This window comes from Bubalus kerabau, chromosome 4, assembly GCF_029407905.1.
Source record: "Bubalus kerabau isolate K-KA32 ecotype Philippines breed swamp buffalo chromosome 4, PCC_UOA_SB_1v2, whole genome shotgun sequence".
In the NCBI taxonomy this organism is placed as follows: Eukaryota; Metazoa; Chordata; class Mammalia; order Artiodactyla; family Bovidae; genus Bubalus; species Bubalus kerabau.
Window position 1 is genome coordinate 50,108,803 of NC_073627.1, and position 12,988 is coordinate 50,121,790.

Consider the following 12,988-nt stretch of genomic DNA (forward strand, 5'->3'; position numbering starts at 1 on the left):
AAGGTGGAAAAGGGAATAAAAAGGTTTTTTTCCTAAAACTTCCAAAAGGAGCACAGCCCCCTTGGTTTCAGCTCAGTGAATCAGATTGTGAACTTCTGACTTCCAGAAGCTTAAGAGAATAACTGTGTGTTGTTTTAGGACACTAAATGTGTGTGATTTGTTACAGCAGCAGTAGGAAGCTAATACAATCACCGATATCAGAGTCATTCACAATGACCCCCCACCCCCACCCCAGCGCAGTGTGGAAGGGAATGAAACATTCTAGAAAGAACCAATGGTTTTCCCAGTAGTCATGTACGGATGTGAGAGTTGGAGCATAAAGAAGACAGAACGCCAAAGAATTGATGCTTTCGAACTGTGGTGCTGGAGAAGACTCTTGAGAGTCCCTTGGACTGCAAGGAGATCAAACCAGTCTATCCTAAAGGAAATCAACCCTGAATATTCATTGGAACGACTGATGCTGAAGTTGAAGCTCCAATACCCTTCACCTGATATGAAGAGCCATCTCACTGGAAAAGACCCTGATACTGGGAATGATTGAGGGCAAGAAGAGAAGGGGACATTAGAGGATGAGATGGTAGGATGGCATGATTGAATCATGAGTCTGAGCAAACTCTGGGAGATAGTGAGGACAGGGAAGCCTGGTGTGCTATAGCCCATGGGGTCGCAAAGAGTCAGACACAACAGAGCGACTGAACAACATACTTCAAATTTGTTTCAAGTTTGAAGACTGAAAGTGAGACAAATTTCCCCACAGGAGAAACCCAGGGTAAAGTGGACACATTCTAGGGTGAAGAACTGTAATGAGGTGAGGCATCTAAAAAAGAAGTGCTGCTTCAGCAGCTGAGTATGAGGGCCAAAGCTTCACCAGTGACTCCACACCCATCACGTTAAGAGGAGTCTTGATTCTTCTCCAGACTCCGGGGGGCCTCTGGGTGTCTTGCATTCCTAACTGGGAGGAATCCACCCTCTCCTTTGTCTAATAAAGCCCAGAGCAGAGCCATGGCTCATCACGGGTTCATTATTAGAGAGAAGGCAGGGTTAGGGCCAGGATCCGGATTTCCTCCCTCCCCTTGGAGCCCTTTCCCTGCACCTCCCTGCCCCTGAGCAAGTTGGAAGGGAGGAGACTCCACTCCACTGAGGCCGGCTCAGCAGGGAAGATGGCAGGAAGCCTGAACACCCTCCTGAAGAAATGCTTTACCAGGGAATTACAGATGAGAGCACACTCCTCGTGCTGGGGCAACGTGGGACTTCACCTGTTGTGCAATATCAGACTTGTATTTTCCCCCCTCTTTTCATACAACTTCCTTTTCTCATCCAGAGGCCAGCGAGTTTGTATCAGCTTTCAAGACTGTCTGGTGGAGGTTTCTCTGGGTTTCTGGGTAGGGGCCAGAACAGATGAGGCAGGATGGGGGTGGGGAGCCACTGGATGCCTAGCCTGTGCTTTCTGCTGTCCTGCAGTCCCTGCCCCCTCTCACCCCTGTCTCCCTCTCTAGACAGCAGGAAGGCGGTCACCTCCTGTTCTTATTCAGGCAAATTTTGTGTTCCCTCACTACCTCCCCCAGTCCCCAGAATCTTCTATAATCTTCTATGTTCTCATGACACAGGCGTTTTCCTCCTAGGAGGCCAGGAGCTGAGCTCGCAGGAGCCAAGGATGTGACTGGAACTGCAGAGGGTGAAAGAAACCACAGCTCTTCCTGATGACAGGGCCAGCGGCCACAGGGCTGACCTGAGTTTGCATAGTCACTTTTTGCATAGTCACCCTTCACAGACCCAGGAGTCTCGTCACAGCGTTCTGGGTCCGGTCCGGTCTGGGACTCTGCCCCATTTGACGCAGCCTAAGTGCCTCTGAGCCCAGCAGGCTTCTTGAAAAGGCTGGCAGCCTTCCTGGGTTGTTCCTTCACCCTGCCAACTCTATCTACAGTCCACCCTCTTCCCGTGCAGGGATGAGACCCTATTGAGGCTATTCTCAGATGTCTCACTTTTCAGCTCACATCTTTCCTTTATCCTCTCACTAGTGTACATCTTACTTTTCTCTCCCAATATGTGGGAGGAAAGCTAGCTCTTAAGTTATGAATTTTAAAAACACGTCTATCATTTATGCCATCAACCCTATGTCTGGTTTCTTTCAGGGCTTGGCCTTATTCCCATCCTCCCACCTCCACCCAAATCCTATTCTCCCACCAAAGCCCAGATCTTGAAATAGGAAACCTGTGCTTTCAGAACTAGTGAGTCTGAAGGAAAATCCCCTGAGGAATTCAGCTGACTTGCTTCTCTAAGCTGTGTCCACCCTCCCCCCAAGGCCAGGGAGTCTAGTTTATAATTGACTGCTTGCAAGACAGAGAAATGGGTGTGAGGATAAGGAAGTAGGGGAGGGAGGGAAGGCACCTTGCAAATTCCTCCAAATATGATCTGTTCCACACTTAAAGTTATGCAGAAAGGCAGCATTGTTGAGCCTCTCAGCACAGGTGTTGAGAAGATGTCTTTGGCCACATCTGTGCCATCTGACTTTTAAAATTTCATCATCTCTGACTTAACAAGGTCTCATGCTCTGTTACACAATGCCTTGGTGTTCTTTCTTGGCTCTTCATGAAACAGGATAAAGATGACAAAGATATAACATGAACAAGATCTGGGGCTGGGAGGCTGAGTGTGCAGTTGGGTGTTTAAAGGATTCGGCAGCATTGGGAAATGACTCTCTGGAATATGAAATTGCAGGAAAAATAGAATTCCAGGAAATTCAGGAGACTGAACAGAGAAGCTGCTGCAATCTCAAGGTCTCTCGTGTCATCCTGAAAAAAAAAAAAAAAGAAAAATGAAACACAACTTTGATAGCTGCAAGTACAACAGGTGGATTTGTTGCCGGAAAGGCAGACCCCTTTCAGGGCCTGACATTGGGCTCTTGTCTAACACTCCGAAATGAACTATCTAAGGAGACACCTGCTGACAAAGTGAGAGATTTTTTTGGGCAGAGAGCAGCAGGGTAAGGGACCCAGGAGAATTTCTCTGCCACATGGCTCGAAGTCTCAGGGTTTATGGTAATTGCGTTAATTTCTGGGTTGTCGCTGGCCAATCACTCTGACTCAAGGTCCTTAGTGGCATGCGTATCGCTCAGCCAAGATGGATTCCAGTGAGAAGGATTCTGGGAAGTTGGCAGGACATTTGGACTGACATCTCCTCCCTTCCTTTACAGTTCTTAAATGTTTCCGTTTGGTGGTAACTTGTTAGTTCCACATTCCTCATCAAGACCTCCTCTTTAAGAGAACTCACACAGAATGGATACAAGTATATGACTGGCTGAGTCCCTTTGCTGTTCACCTGAAACTACACAGCACTGTTAATCGGCTATAGCCCAACACAAAATAAAAAGTAAAAAAAAAAATCACTTATGTAAATGGTTACTGTAGTGCCTGGCCAGGGCAGTGGTTTTGGTCAGTGGTTCCCCAAACATGTTTTACAGACTGAGAGTAAGTGAACCAAAACTTGGGTTCATGTAGTAAAGCGAATCTACAGACACCAGGTTACGGGGAAAGAAAGTGCAGTGTTTAATGTGAGGTGCCATACAAGGACGGGACAACAAGTGCTCAAAAAGTCTGAACTCCCTGATGGATATCAGCAAAGCCTTTTAAAAGACAAGGTGAGGAGGGGAGTCCCAGGGGTGGAGTTGTGATCAGCTCATGCACAATTCATTGGTCAATGGTGAGGGTGTTACAGAGGTTAATATCAACCCTGAGGCTCCCATAGGCCTGGGGACTATGTGCTCACGGTCTTTAAGTAGCTAATTTATTCCCATTGGTGGTGATTTTAGCATGTGTAAAGCAACTCAGTAAATGTGCGTCAGATACTATTACCTGTGTACTTTGAAGAGGAGATGGGGCTTCCCAGGTGGCGCAGTGGTAAAGAATCTGCCTGCCAATGCAGGAGACACAGGTTTGATCCCTGGGTTGAGGAGATCCCCAGGAGAAGGAAATAGCAACCTTACTCCAGTATTCTTGCCTGGGAAATCCCATGGACAGAGGAGCCTGGTGGGCTACAGTCCATGGTGTCGCAAAGAGTCGGACGTGACTAAGCACTCCCTTACTTGGAGAGGAGCTAAAGCAGAGGATATGGGGGAAGGGTTTGTCTAGGGAAGCCCCCACGGGGTCCTGGCTCAGACACAGGAGGACATCTAGGAATTCCCAAGGTTTCCACTCAGTCTTCTCCTTTAATTGTTCATTTGTGTCTTACAAAGGCTGCAGACACCTGGTCTTTTCAAATGACAATATGTCATGAGAACTTAGCAAATCCCCAAATTTGTGACTGTCACTTGAGTACTAGAAATCCACTTTTTATAGGAACATCATTTTGTTTTGTTTTTCACAAAGAAATCAAATCAGGTAGGTAAAGTGCTTCTCGTTTTCAGGTTCGTGAACAGCATCTGGGGAGGTTTTCTGGACCCCACCCTCGGAGATTCCACAGCAGTGAGTCTGGGGTGGGTTTGAAGTGTTCACAAGGCATCATTTCTTTGAGTCTCATTTCTTCACCTGGGACATGGAGATATTGGCAGAAGCAACCCCACAGGCTTGTGAGCCTTCATTGAGATGATGGGTATAAAGTATAAGCTCAGGACCTACCAGACAATCATATGCTTAATAAAGGTCAGGTATTGTTATAATTCTTGGAGAAAGTCCCTCCTTCATAACCTTGCAACATCTGTTATTACAATGAGTAGTCAACAAGACATTATAGACCATGATTATCCTTTGCTTCATACTGGGAACTTGACATACTAGAGTAGCAAGCAAATTATATTGTGTTATATAATTTCTGCCAATTAAGTTCTTTTACTGGAGTAAGAATTTTTTGCCTCATATCCCCAATTTGGATATATCCCAAGGGGAGTATAGGACTACACAGCTTGAGATAGTCCATTAAAAATTTAAGGGAGAAGGGATAAATTAGGAGTTTGATAATTACTACTATATAGAAAATAGATAAACAACAAAGACCTACTGTATAGCACAGGGAACTATATTCTATATCTTGTAATAACCTATAATGGAAAAGCATTTGAAAAGAACAGATATGTATGTATACATACAATGGCTTGCATGATGGCTTAGTGGTAAAGAACCCACCTGCAAATGCAGGAGGCACAGGTTCAATCCCTGGGTCAGGAAGATCCCTGGATAAAGAAATGGCAACCCACTCCTGTAGTCTTTCTTGGGAAATCCCAAGGACAGAGAAGCAGTAGGCTACAATCCATGGGGTCACAAAGAGTCGGACAGTACCTAGTGACTAAAACAACAGCAATGTATAACTAAATCACTTTGCTGTGATTCAGCAAACTAATGCAACATTATAAATCACCTGTACTTAAGCCTTCCCTGATAGCTCAGCTGGTAAAGAATCCGCCTGCAATGCAGGAGACCCCAGTTCGATTCCTGGGTAGGGAAGATCCGCTGGAGAAGGGATAGGCTCAGATCAGATCAGATCAGTCGCCCAGTCGTGTCTGACTCTTTGCAACCCCATGAATCACAGCACGCCAGGCCTCCCTGTCCATCACCAACTCCTGGAGTTCACTCAGACTCACGTCCATTGAGTCAGTGATGCCATCCAGCCAACTCATCCTCTGTCGTCCCCTTCTCCTCTTGCCCCCAATTCCTCCCAGCATCAGAGTCTTTTCCAATGAGTCAACTCTTCCCATGAGGTAGCCAAAGTACTGGAGTTTCAGCTTTAGCATCATTCCTTCCAAAGAAATCCCAGGGCTGATCTCCTTCAGAATGGACTGGTTGGATCTCCTTGCAGTCCAAGGGACGCTCAAGAGTCTTCTCCAACACCACAGTTCAAAAGCATCAATTCTTTGGCACTCAGCCTTCTTCACAGTCCAACTCTCACATCTATACATGACCATAGGAAAAACCATAGCCTTGACTAGACGGACCTTTGTCAGCAAAGTAATGTCTCTGCTTTTGAATATGCTATCTAGGTTGGTCATAACTTTCCTTCCAGGGAGTAAGGGTCTTTTAATTTCATGGCTGCAGTCACCATCTGCAGTGATTTTGGAGCCCAGAAAAATAAAGTCTGACACTGTTTCCACTGTTTCCCCATCTATTTCCCATGAAGTGATGGGACTGGATGCCATGATCTTTGTTTTCTGAATGTTGAGCTTTAAGCCAACTTTTTCACTCTCCACTTTCACTTTCATCAAGAGGCTTTTTTGTTCCTCTTCACTTTCTGCCATAAGGGTGGTGTCATCTGCATATCTGAGGTTATTGAGATTTCTCCCGGCAATCTTGATTCCAGCTTGTGTTTCTTCCAGTCCAGGGTTTATCATGATGTACTCTGCATATAAGTTAAATAAACAGGGTGACAATATACAGCCTTGACGTACTCCTTTTCCTATTTGGAACCAGTCTGTTGTTCCATGTCCAGTTCTAACTGTTGCTTCCTGACCTCCCTTGTGGCTCAGCTGGGAAAGAATCCACCTGCAGTGCAGGAGACCTGGGTTCGATTCCTGGGTTGGGACGATCCCCTGGAGAAGGGAAAGGTTACCCACTCCAGTATTCTGACCTGGAGAATTCCATGGACTGTATAGTTCATGGGGTCGCAAAGAGTCAGACACGACTGAACGACTTTCAGCTTCACATACTTAAGAAAAGCATAAACAGGACTTCCCTGGTGGCTCAGTGGTAAAGAATCCACAAGACATGGGTTCAAAACCTGATCTGGGAGGATCCCACGTGCCGCAGAGCAACTATCTGTGGGCCACAACTATGGAGCCTGATCTCTAGAGCCCATGGGCTGCAGCTCCTGAAGTCCATCGCCTAGAGCCTAAGCTCTGCAACAAGAGAGTAGCCCCCACTTGCTGCAACCAGAGAAAAGACTGAGTAGAAATGCAGATCTAGAAGAGCCACAAATCAATAGTAAATTACAAGTAGATAAATAAAATCTGAAAAACTTTATCTTGGAGAAGAAAGACTATGAATATACTGAATCAGTGTGTGAGAAATCCACGTCTCCTTCACTGTGGGAGGAAGTGTAAATGGTACGGTCTTTTTTTTTTCCCCTTTCAGTTGTACTGAGATATAATTGACATACAGCACTGTATACATTTAAAGTGTAAAACAACGATTTAACTTACATCCGTTGTGAGACGATTATCACCAGAAGTCTAGTGGACATCCATCATCTCCAGAGATATAATAGTAAAGGAATAGAAAAAAATATTTTCCCTTCTGATAAGAACTCTTAACTCTTAACTCTTTACTCTCTTAACAACTTTCATTTATAAAGTGTAGCTCTGTTACTTATTTTTATCATGTTGTTTGGTCCCTAAGTCATGTCCAACTCTTTGTGACCCCATGGACTGCAATACACCAGGCCTCCCTGTCCCTCACCATCTCCTGGAATTCACCCAAGTTCATGCCCATTGAATCGGAGATGCCAACAAACCATCTCATCCTCTGCTGCCCTCTTCTCCTGTTGCCTTCAATATTTCCCAGCATCATGTTGTATATTATGATGTATCCCTAATACTTATAACTGAAAGTTTGTACCTTTTGACTACCTTTATCTAATACTCCCAACAGCTTGCCTCTGGTAGCTACAAATCTGAACACTTTTTCAATGAATTTGTTTGTTTTTGAAGTATAATTGACCTACAATACTATGTTAGTTCCTGGGACACAAGACAGTGATTCAATATTTCTATATGCTTCAAAATGACATCAGGAAAGGTCTAGTTGTCACCTGTCACCATACAAAAAAAATTACATAATTATTGACTATATTCTCCACACAGTAAATTTCATATCTGCAAAGAAACCTAGATGCCCATCCATAGTGGAATAAAGTGTGAGATATACATATATGTGCATTACTGAACCATAAATTGCATAGTCTTTTTGGAGGACAATTTGGCAAATATCTTGTATCTTTTCAGTAGGTGGCTCCTTTGCATCCTTTGTATTTTCATGTTTAGGCATCTATTCTGGGGAAATACTGATACATAATTGTGTATATAATTATACATATATGTGTGTGATATATAATTGTGTATGTGTATATATATATATATATATATATATATATATATAAGCATTGCAAAGTGTATGATACATATTCACGAGAAATTGTTTGATGACAAAAAACCCCAAACCTGCTAAGTGCCTTAACAATTAAAGTTTGGCCAAATAAATTATAACCCATTCATAAAATGGAATTTTAGATAGTAGCTATTATTTTTTTTAAAAGAGAAGATACTAACCTGGAAAGCTCTCCAAGACATCACATTAACTGAATAAAGCAAAATAATACATATAACTTCATTTCTACAAAAAAAAGTATGTGTTTATATACACACATAAATATATGCAAAAGCATAGGAAAAGAGCTTTGAAAAATACAAAGCAAACTGGTAATATTGATTGCTTCCTGGAAGGTTACTCGGGATATATCTGTACTGTCGGAATTATTTACCACAATCGTGTGTTGTGTGAAAATGAACTTTGACAGATGATGTTAACTCAGGGATAGTCATCGTATCTCAGTCACTTTTGGGGAGATATTCTCGGCAAGTCCTCTCCTTGCCAACAGTGCTGCTCCAGAGAATGCTCCTGCAAGCTCTTTGGAGCTGTCCAGCCCTGGCCCCATGATTGAGGCCACAATACGTAGCAGCCTGGGGTCCAGCCAGCCATCATGGGTTTGGATCTGGGCTTGCCCTTTGCTTTGGTCTGTGCTGCGTGGCACCATTGATCTCCACCCTGGACTGAGCTTTCTCTCTAGGGACCCTGGTCCCTCCTTCAGACTAAGGAGTCATTCTTGGGTGCTTTTGCCCTTTGAGTCTGCAGAGATTCTGAGATGCTAATGTGAGCTCACTGCCTGAGATGGACAGGCTGAGCCCCCTCTTGGCTGACTTCATCTTTCTCTGCCCAGGCCTCCCCACAGGAGGTCTTAAGGTGCTTGTCTGACCTCTGACCACCAAGGACAAAGCAGACTTTCTCTTCACTCCCACTGTCATTGGGGGTGTATCTGCACACATCTTTCTCAGAGATTTTGTAATTGAGATGGGAAAGTGGGCTAGGCTCCTTACACAAGCCCCTGAGGACCCCTTTGTGTCTTTCTCCTGTAGTTCTGCTCATGTAGGGCACCCACACAACCTTCTCTCCAGAAACTTCTTGGTATGAAGCAGGGTAGCCTCAGAGACCACCAGACTCCAAGATCGACCGTGCCTCTCAACTCTCAAGGCCCCTGCCCAGCTCGTGGTCTTGAACATCCATCCCCTTAGATGAGTGACTTTTTCACTCTCACTGTGGTTCCACCCTCAGCCATGGGGGCAGCTCCAAAGCACATGTTCACCATCCTTGTGTGACTGGAGCTGCAGGAGACCCCAGATGGGCCCGTACAAACAACACCAGCTTAAGCTCTTACTCTGATAATATAATGTACACGGAGAAAATTCTTTTATTTGGCTATGGTTCCTAGAGGCACCGGGGAAATCAGGGCTAAGAAGTAATGGAGCAATGAATGAAGAGCTTAAACATGTTCCCAAGCTTTCCAGTTTAATATTCACCTCTCCTAGAACCCATTACCTAGTCTGAGAAACCAGTTGTTAAATAGGACAAGGAAATTAGAACAAGGACACTCCCTTGAGAGCTTACATTTTAATACTCTTCCTGCTCTACTGCTTCCCACCCCACCCTCCTTTCTGGTGACAGTGAGAGTATAAATTATAGCTGGGCTCTGCCCCTTCACCACACCAGAAGCCAACATGAAGACAGGCACTATCTTTGTTCTGCTGGCTTTCATCATCATGGGGCTGGAGGTGACCTGGGCTCAGAAGTCTCCTGTCAAAGGTGAGGGTGCTGAGGGTACTCCAGCTGACTGCAGAGAAGGCTCAGAGCCCAGTGCTAAATGTGGGAATGGTTTGGCCTGGAAGCAACCACATCCCTTCATGCATTTCCCTTGATCTAAATGAGAGTTCACCCTGCGTTTCCCATGGTCCTTATCAGATTGGGTTGGGTCTGATTGGAAGTCATGGGTCAAGTGTAGTGTTCTCTCTATTAGGACCTTTGCCCAGATGTGGGACTCCACAGGGAGCTATGGGACAAACACATGTGGACTCACACACATGAACGGGGAACTGGAGACCTCTGTGAGCAGAGACTTCTCTAAGATCTTCTTATGATCGGGAAAAAGAGGGTTATGACTGGGAAGGTTTCTTGTCCTCTGAGACTGTGCAGACTTTGGAGCAGGGAGAACTTTCTGCTAAGGCCAGACTGTGGGCTGAAGACTGACACTGGAGAAGTCAAGGCTGAGGGAGGAGTCTTGCCAGTGATGAGGGCTTCAGGGCTCCAGCAGCCATTCTCAAGCCTGTCTTGGTGACTATAACAGACTGCACAAAACCATCCTGTGTTTCAGGACGACAGAGACCTGGATTCTGCCCGGAGGTGCCCAGAGGTACTCTGGGAATTTGTGTTGAAAGGTGCTTTGGAGATGATTCCTGTCCCAGGGGAATGAAATGCTGCAGCCATGGGTGTGGTCATTCCTGCACAACTCCTGTCTTCCGAGTGAGTACAAATCAACCATGCACTGGCCAAGGATGCACATGACTCCCCAGGGCACTTTGCTGGTGCAGAGGGCTGCTCACATGTCCACTGCATGTGAGAGTCTGGAAGATTCTGGGAGAAAAGGGCTAGAAATATGGCAAAAGGACAGCTGGTTGCACCATCTGAGGTCTTCTCTTAGAAGAGGAGCCCTATCCCAAGACAGCCCTGATGGGTTCAGTTGAGAAAAGTAGCCATGATCCTAGATGCAGAGGTCACTCTTTACCAGGAGTTTCTCACTTTCCTTCTCCTCCCTCACCAAAGGGGCTTAATGCTTCCTGGAAAATAGGTCATCCTGGGAGGAGGAAGAAAGGGAAAGGGAACCCCAAGTATCTCCTGTGTCAGATACACATTGTGCTGGAATTGATGTAAAAAGACAAGAACAACATGTGTCAGGAGACAGATATCGATAATTGCAACCTAGTGTGAGGAGTGCCCCAAAAAGAGTTCGCCTGAGATCTGTGGGATCAAAGAGAGGAGTTATTGACTTTGCCTGGGAGGAGAGAGATTGGGAAAGTTGTCAGAGAGTAGAGAAACGTCAAGGGAGAGCATAAAGGATGCATGAAGTCAGCAGGAGGAAGGCAGGGCAGCTGAGAGAGTGGGAGGAGTGTCGACCTGCCCCAGTGGAGAAGAGAAAGCGATGGTGGTGGGAAGGGATTGTAATATCTCAGAGGGTGGTGGAGGGAAATCCATACCAGAGCCCAGAGAGGAAGGAGCTTCCTGTTGAAGAGTTTGGTAAACTGCTGGATGCTTCTAAGCACAATTAATGTCATGATCAAATTTGTATTTTAGAAAGGTGGCTCTGGTGGCCATGGGAAAGTTGGACAGAAGGTTTATTGAGCATGCCTGGAGACCAGCCCCAGAAGATTTTTCATGAATCCGTGAATTTGATGCTTGTCATAACTACAAGATTTTCACATCCATTCCAGACTCTTTTTTATGCCTGGAATTGTAGCCCTGGAAGATGAAGATCTAAAATGGTGGGATGTCTGCTTTCTAAAAAGCCTGTGTGGAAAATAAATTTGTGGCATAGTTTGGGTTGTGTCCTTCTTTCCATGTAGGCATTCTGGTGGCCCCTCCGTGGCTTAACAGGACCACATGTGTATACATGGGCCCATGAATACAGGACTCTCAGGATACAAATAAACCAGAGGCAAGTCCCCCTCCCGCCACCCTCCACCTAATTTCAGTCCCCTCCCACTTAGTTTCATTCGTCCAGAGGAGCCTGGTGAGCCACAGTCCACAGGGTTGCAGTGAGTTAGACACGACTGAGCAACAAACACTTTCGCTTTTATCTCTATGTACCTAGACAAGGTAGAAGGTCTGAGAATGTTTTTTCAAGTGTTCTGTGAATATGATTTTGGTCAAGCATAAAAAATAAATAACTATGACTATGTAGCACATAGCAGACCTGTTACAGCAGACTTCATTAAGACAAGACTTGGAAGGGACAGTGCGGGGATACCCTATTCTAAGGCAAGGCACCAACATCTATCGGGACTTGATGCCTAATTCTAGGAGAGGGAGCCTGATCCTTGGCATGTGGAACTTGGGCTGGCATGAGTTGGGAAATGTCAGCTCTTGTCTTGGAGTGATTTGGAGTCAGGATACAGTTATGAGAAAGGCTTTGTGGATGGAGCTTTGGATTCAGATTTTCCCTGAGGAAGAGGATAAAACTTGGTCTCCCAAAGACTCTGGCAAAAATGATAGTCTGGACGGTCTGCTTGCGAGCTTTCTCTCTTCCAGCTCTCTGTTCACTTCTTCCTACTGAATCCTCCTACTTTGCCTGCGAGTCTGCTCTTCCATATCTGTATGTCCTTGTCACCAACACTGCTCTTGCTTCTCATATAGCACATCGTAGAACCCCAATGCCCCATGGTCTCACCAGTTTGCACATCAGAATGAGGGGATATTAGCCCTGAAATCATCTTTCAGTGGCTGGCCATTCCCATTTCAAAGGATTCCATGCCCCGTCTGCCTTGGTCATTCATGGAGGTTCATGACCATACCACTAAAATGTTCTCAAACATTTATCTGTCATACTGAATGACCTTCCCCTGCAAAGATATTTGAGGATGGCCTCTTATAACTTCCACTTAGGTTTCTCCCTTCCAGGTAGTCCAGATTCCCCTAGAGAGTTTTTTGCTTTTTAGTAAACTTCTCATTTTTCTCACCGGCATTTACTTTTCTTTTTTCGGCAGGGGCTGGGGGTGTGTGCTCTGCAGCATGTGAGATCTTAGTTCCCCTACTACGGATTGAGCTTGTTCCTCCTGCACTGCAGGCACGAAGTCTTAACCATGGGACCCCAAAGAAAGTCCCTCACCTGCATTTAAACTGCCTTTATATTTAAGAGAAACTCTGTTTCTCCCTCTGGAGATTGGCAAGGCCCAGGTACTTCCTTC

General features: G+C 45.4%; 1 protein-coding gene across 1 annotated transcript; it reads left to right on the forward strand.

Moving 5' to 3' along the window:
• Window positions 1–9,689: 9,689 nt before the first annotated feature.
• On the forward strand, window positions 9,690–11,621 carry LOC129651403 (WAP four-disulfide core domain protein 18-like). The gene is made up of 3 exons (XM_055580139.1): window positions 9,690–9,836; window positions 10,402–10,550; window positions 11,379–11,621. The coding sequence occupies exons 1-3, from the start codon at window positions 9,752–9,754 to the stop codon at window positions 11,424–11,426; spliced, it is 282 nt and encodes a 93-aa protein (XP_055436114.1). The 5' UTR covers window positions 9,690–9,751; the 3' UTR covers window positions 11,427–11,621.
• Window positions 11,622–12,988: the final 1,367 nt, after the last annotated feature.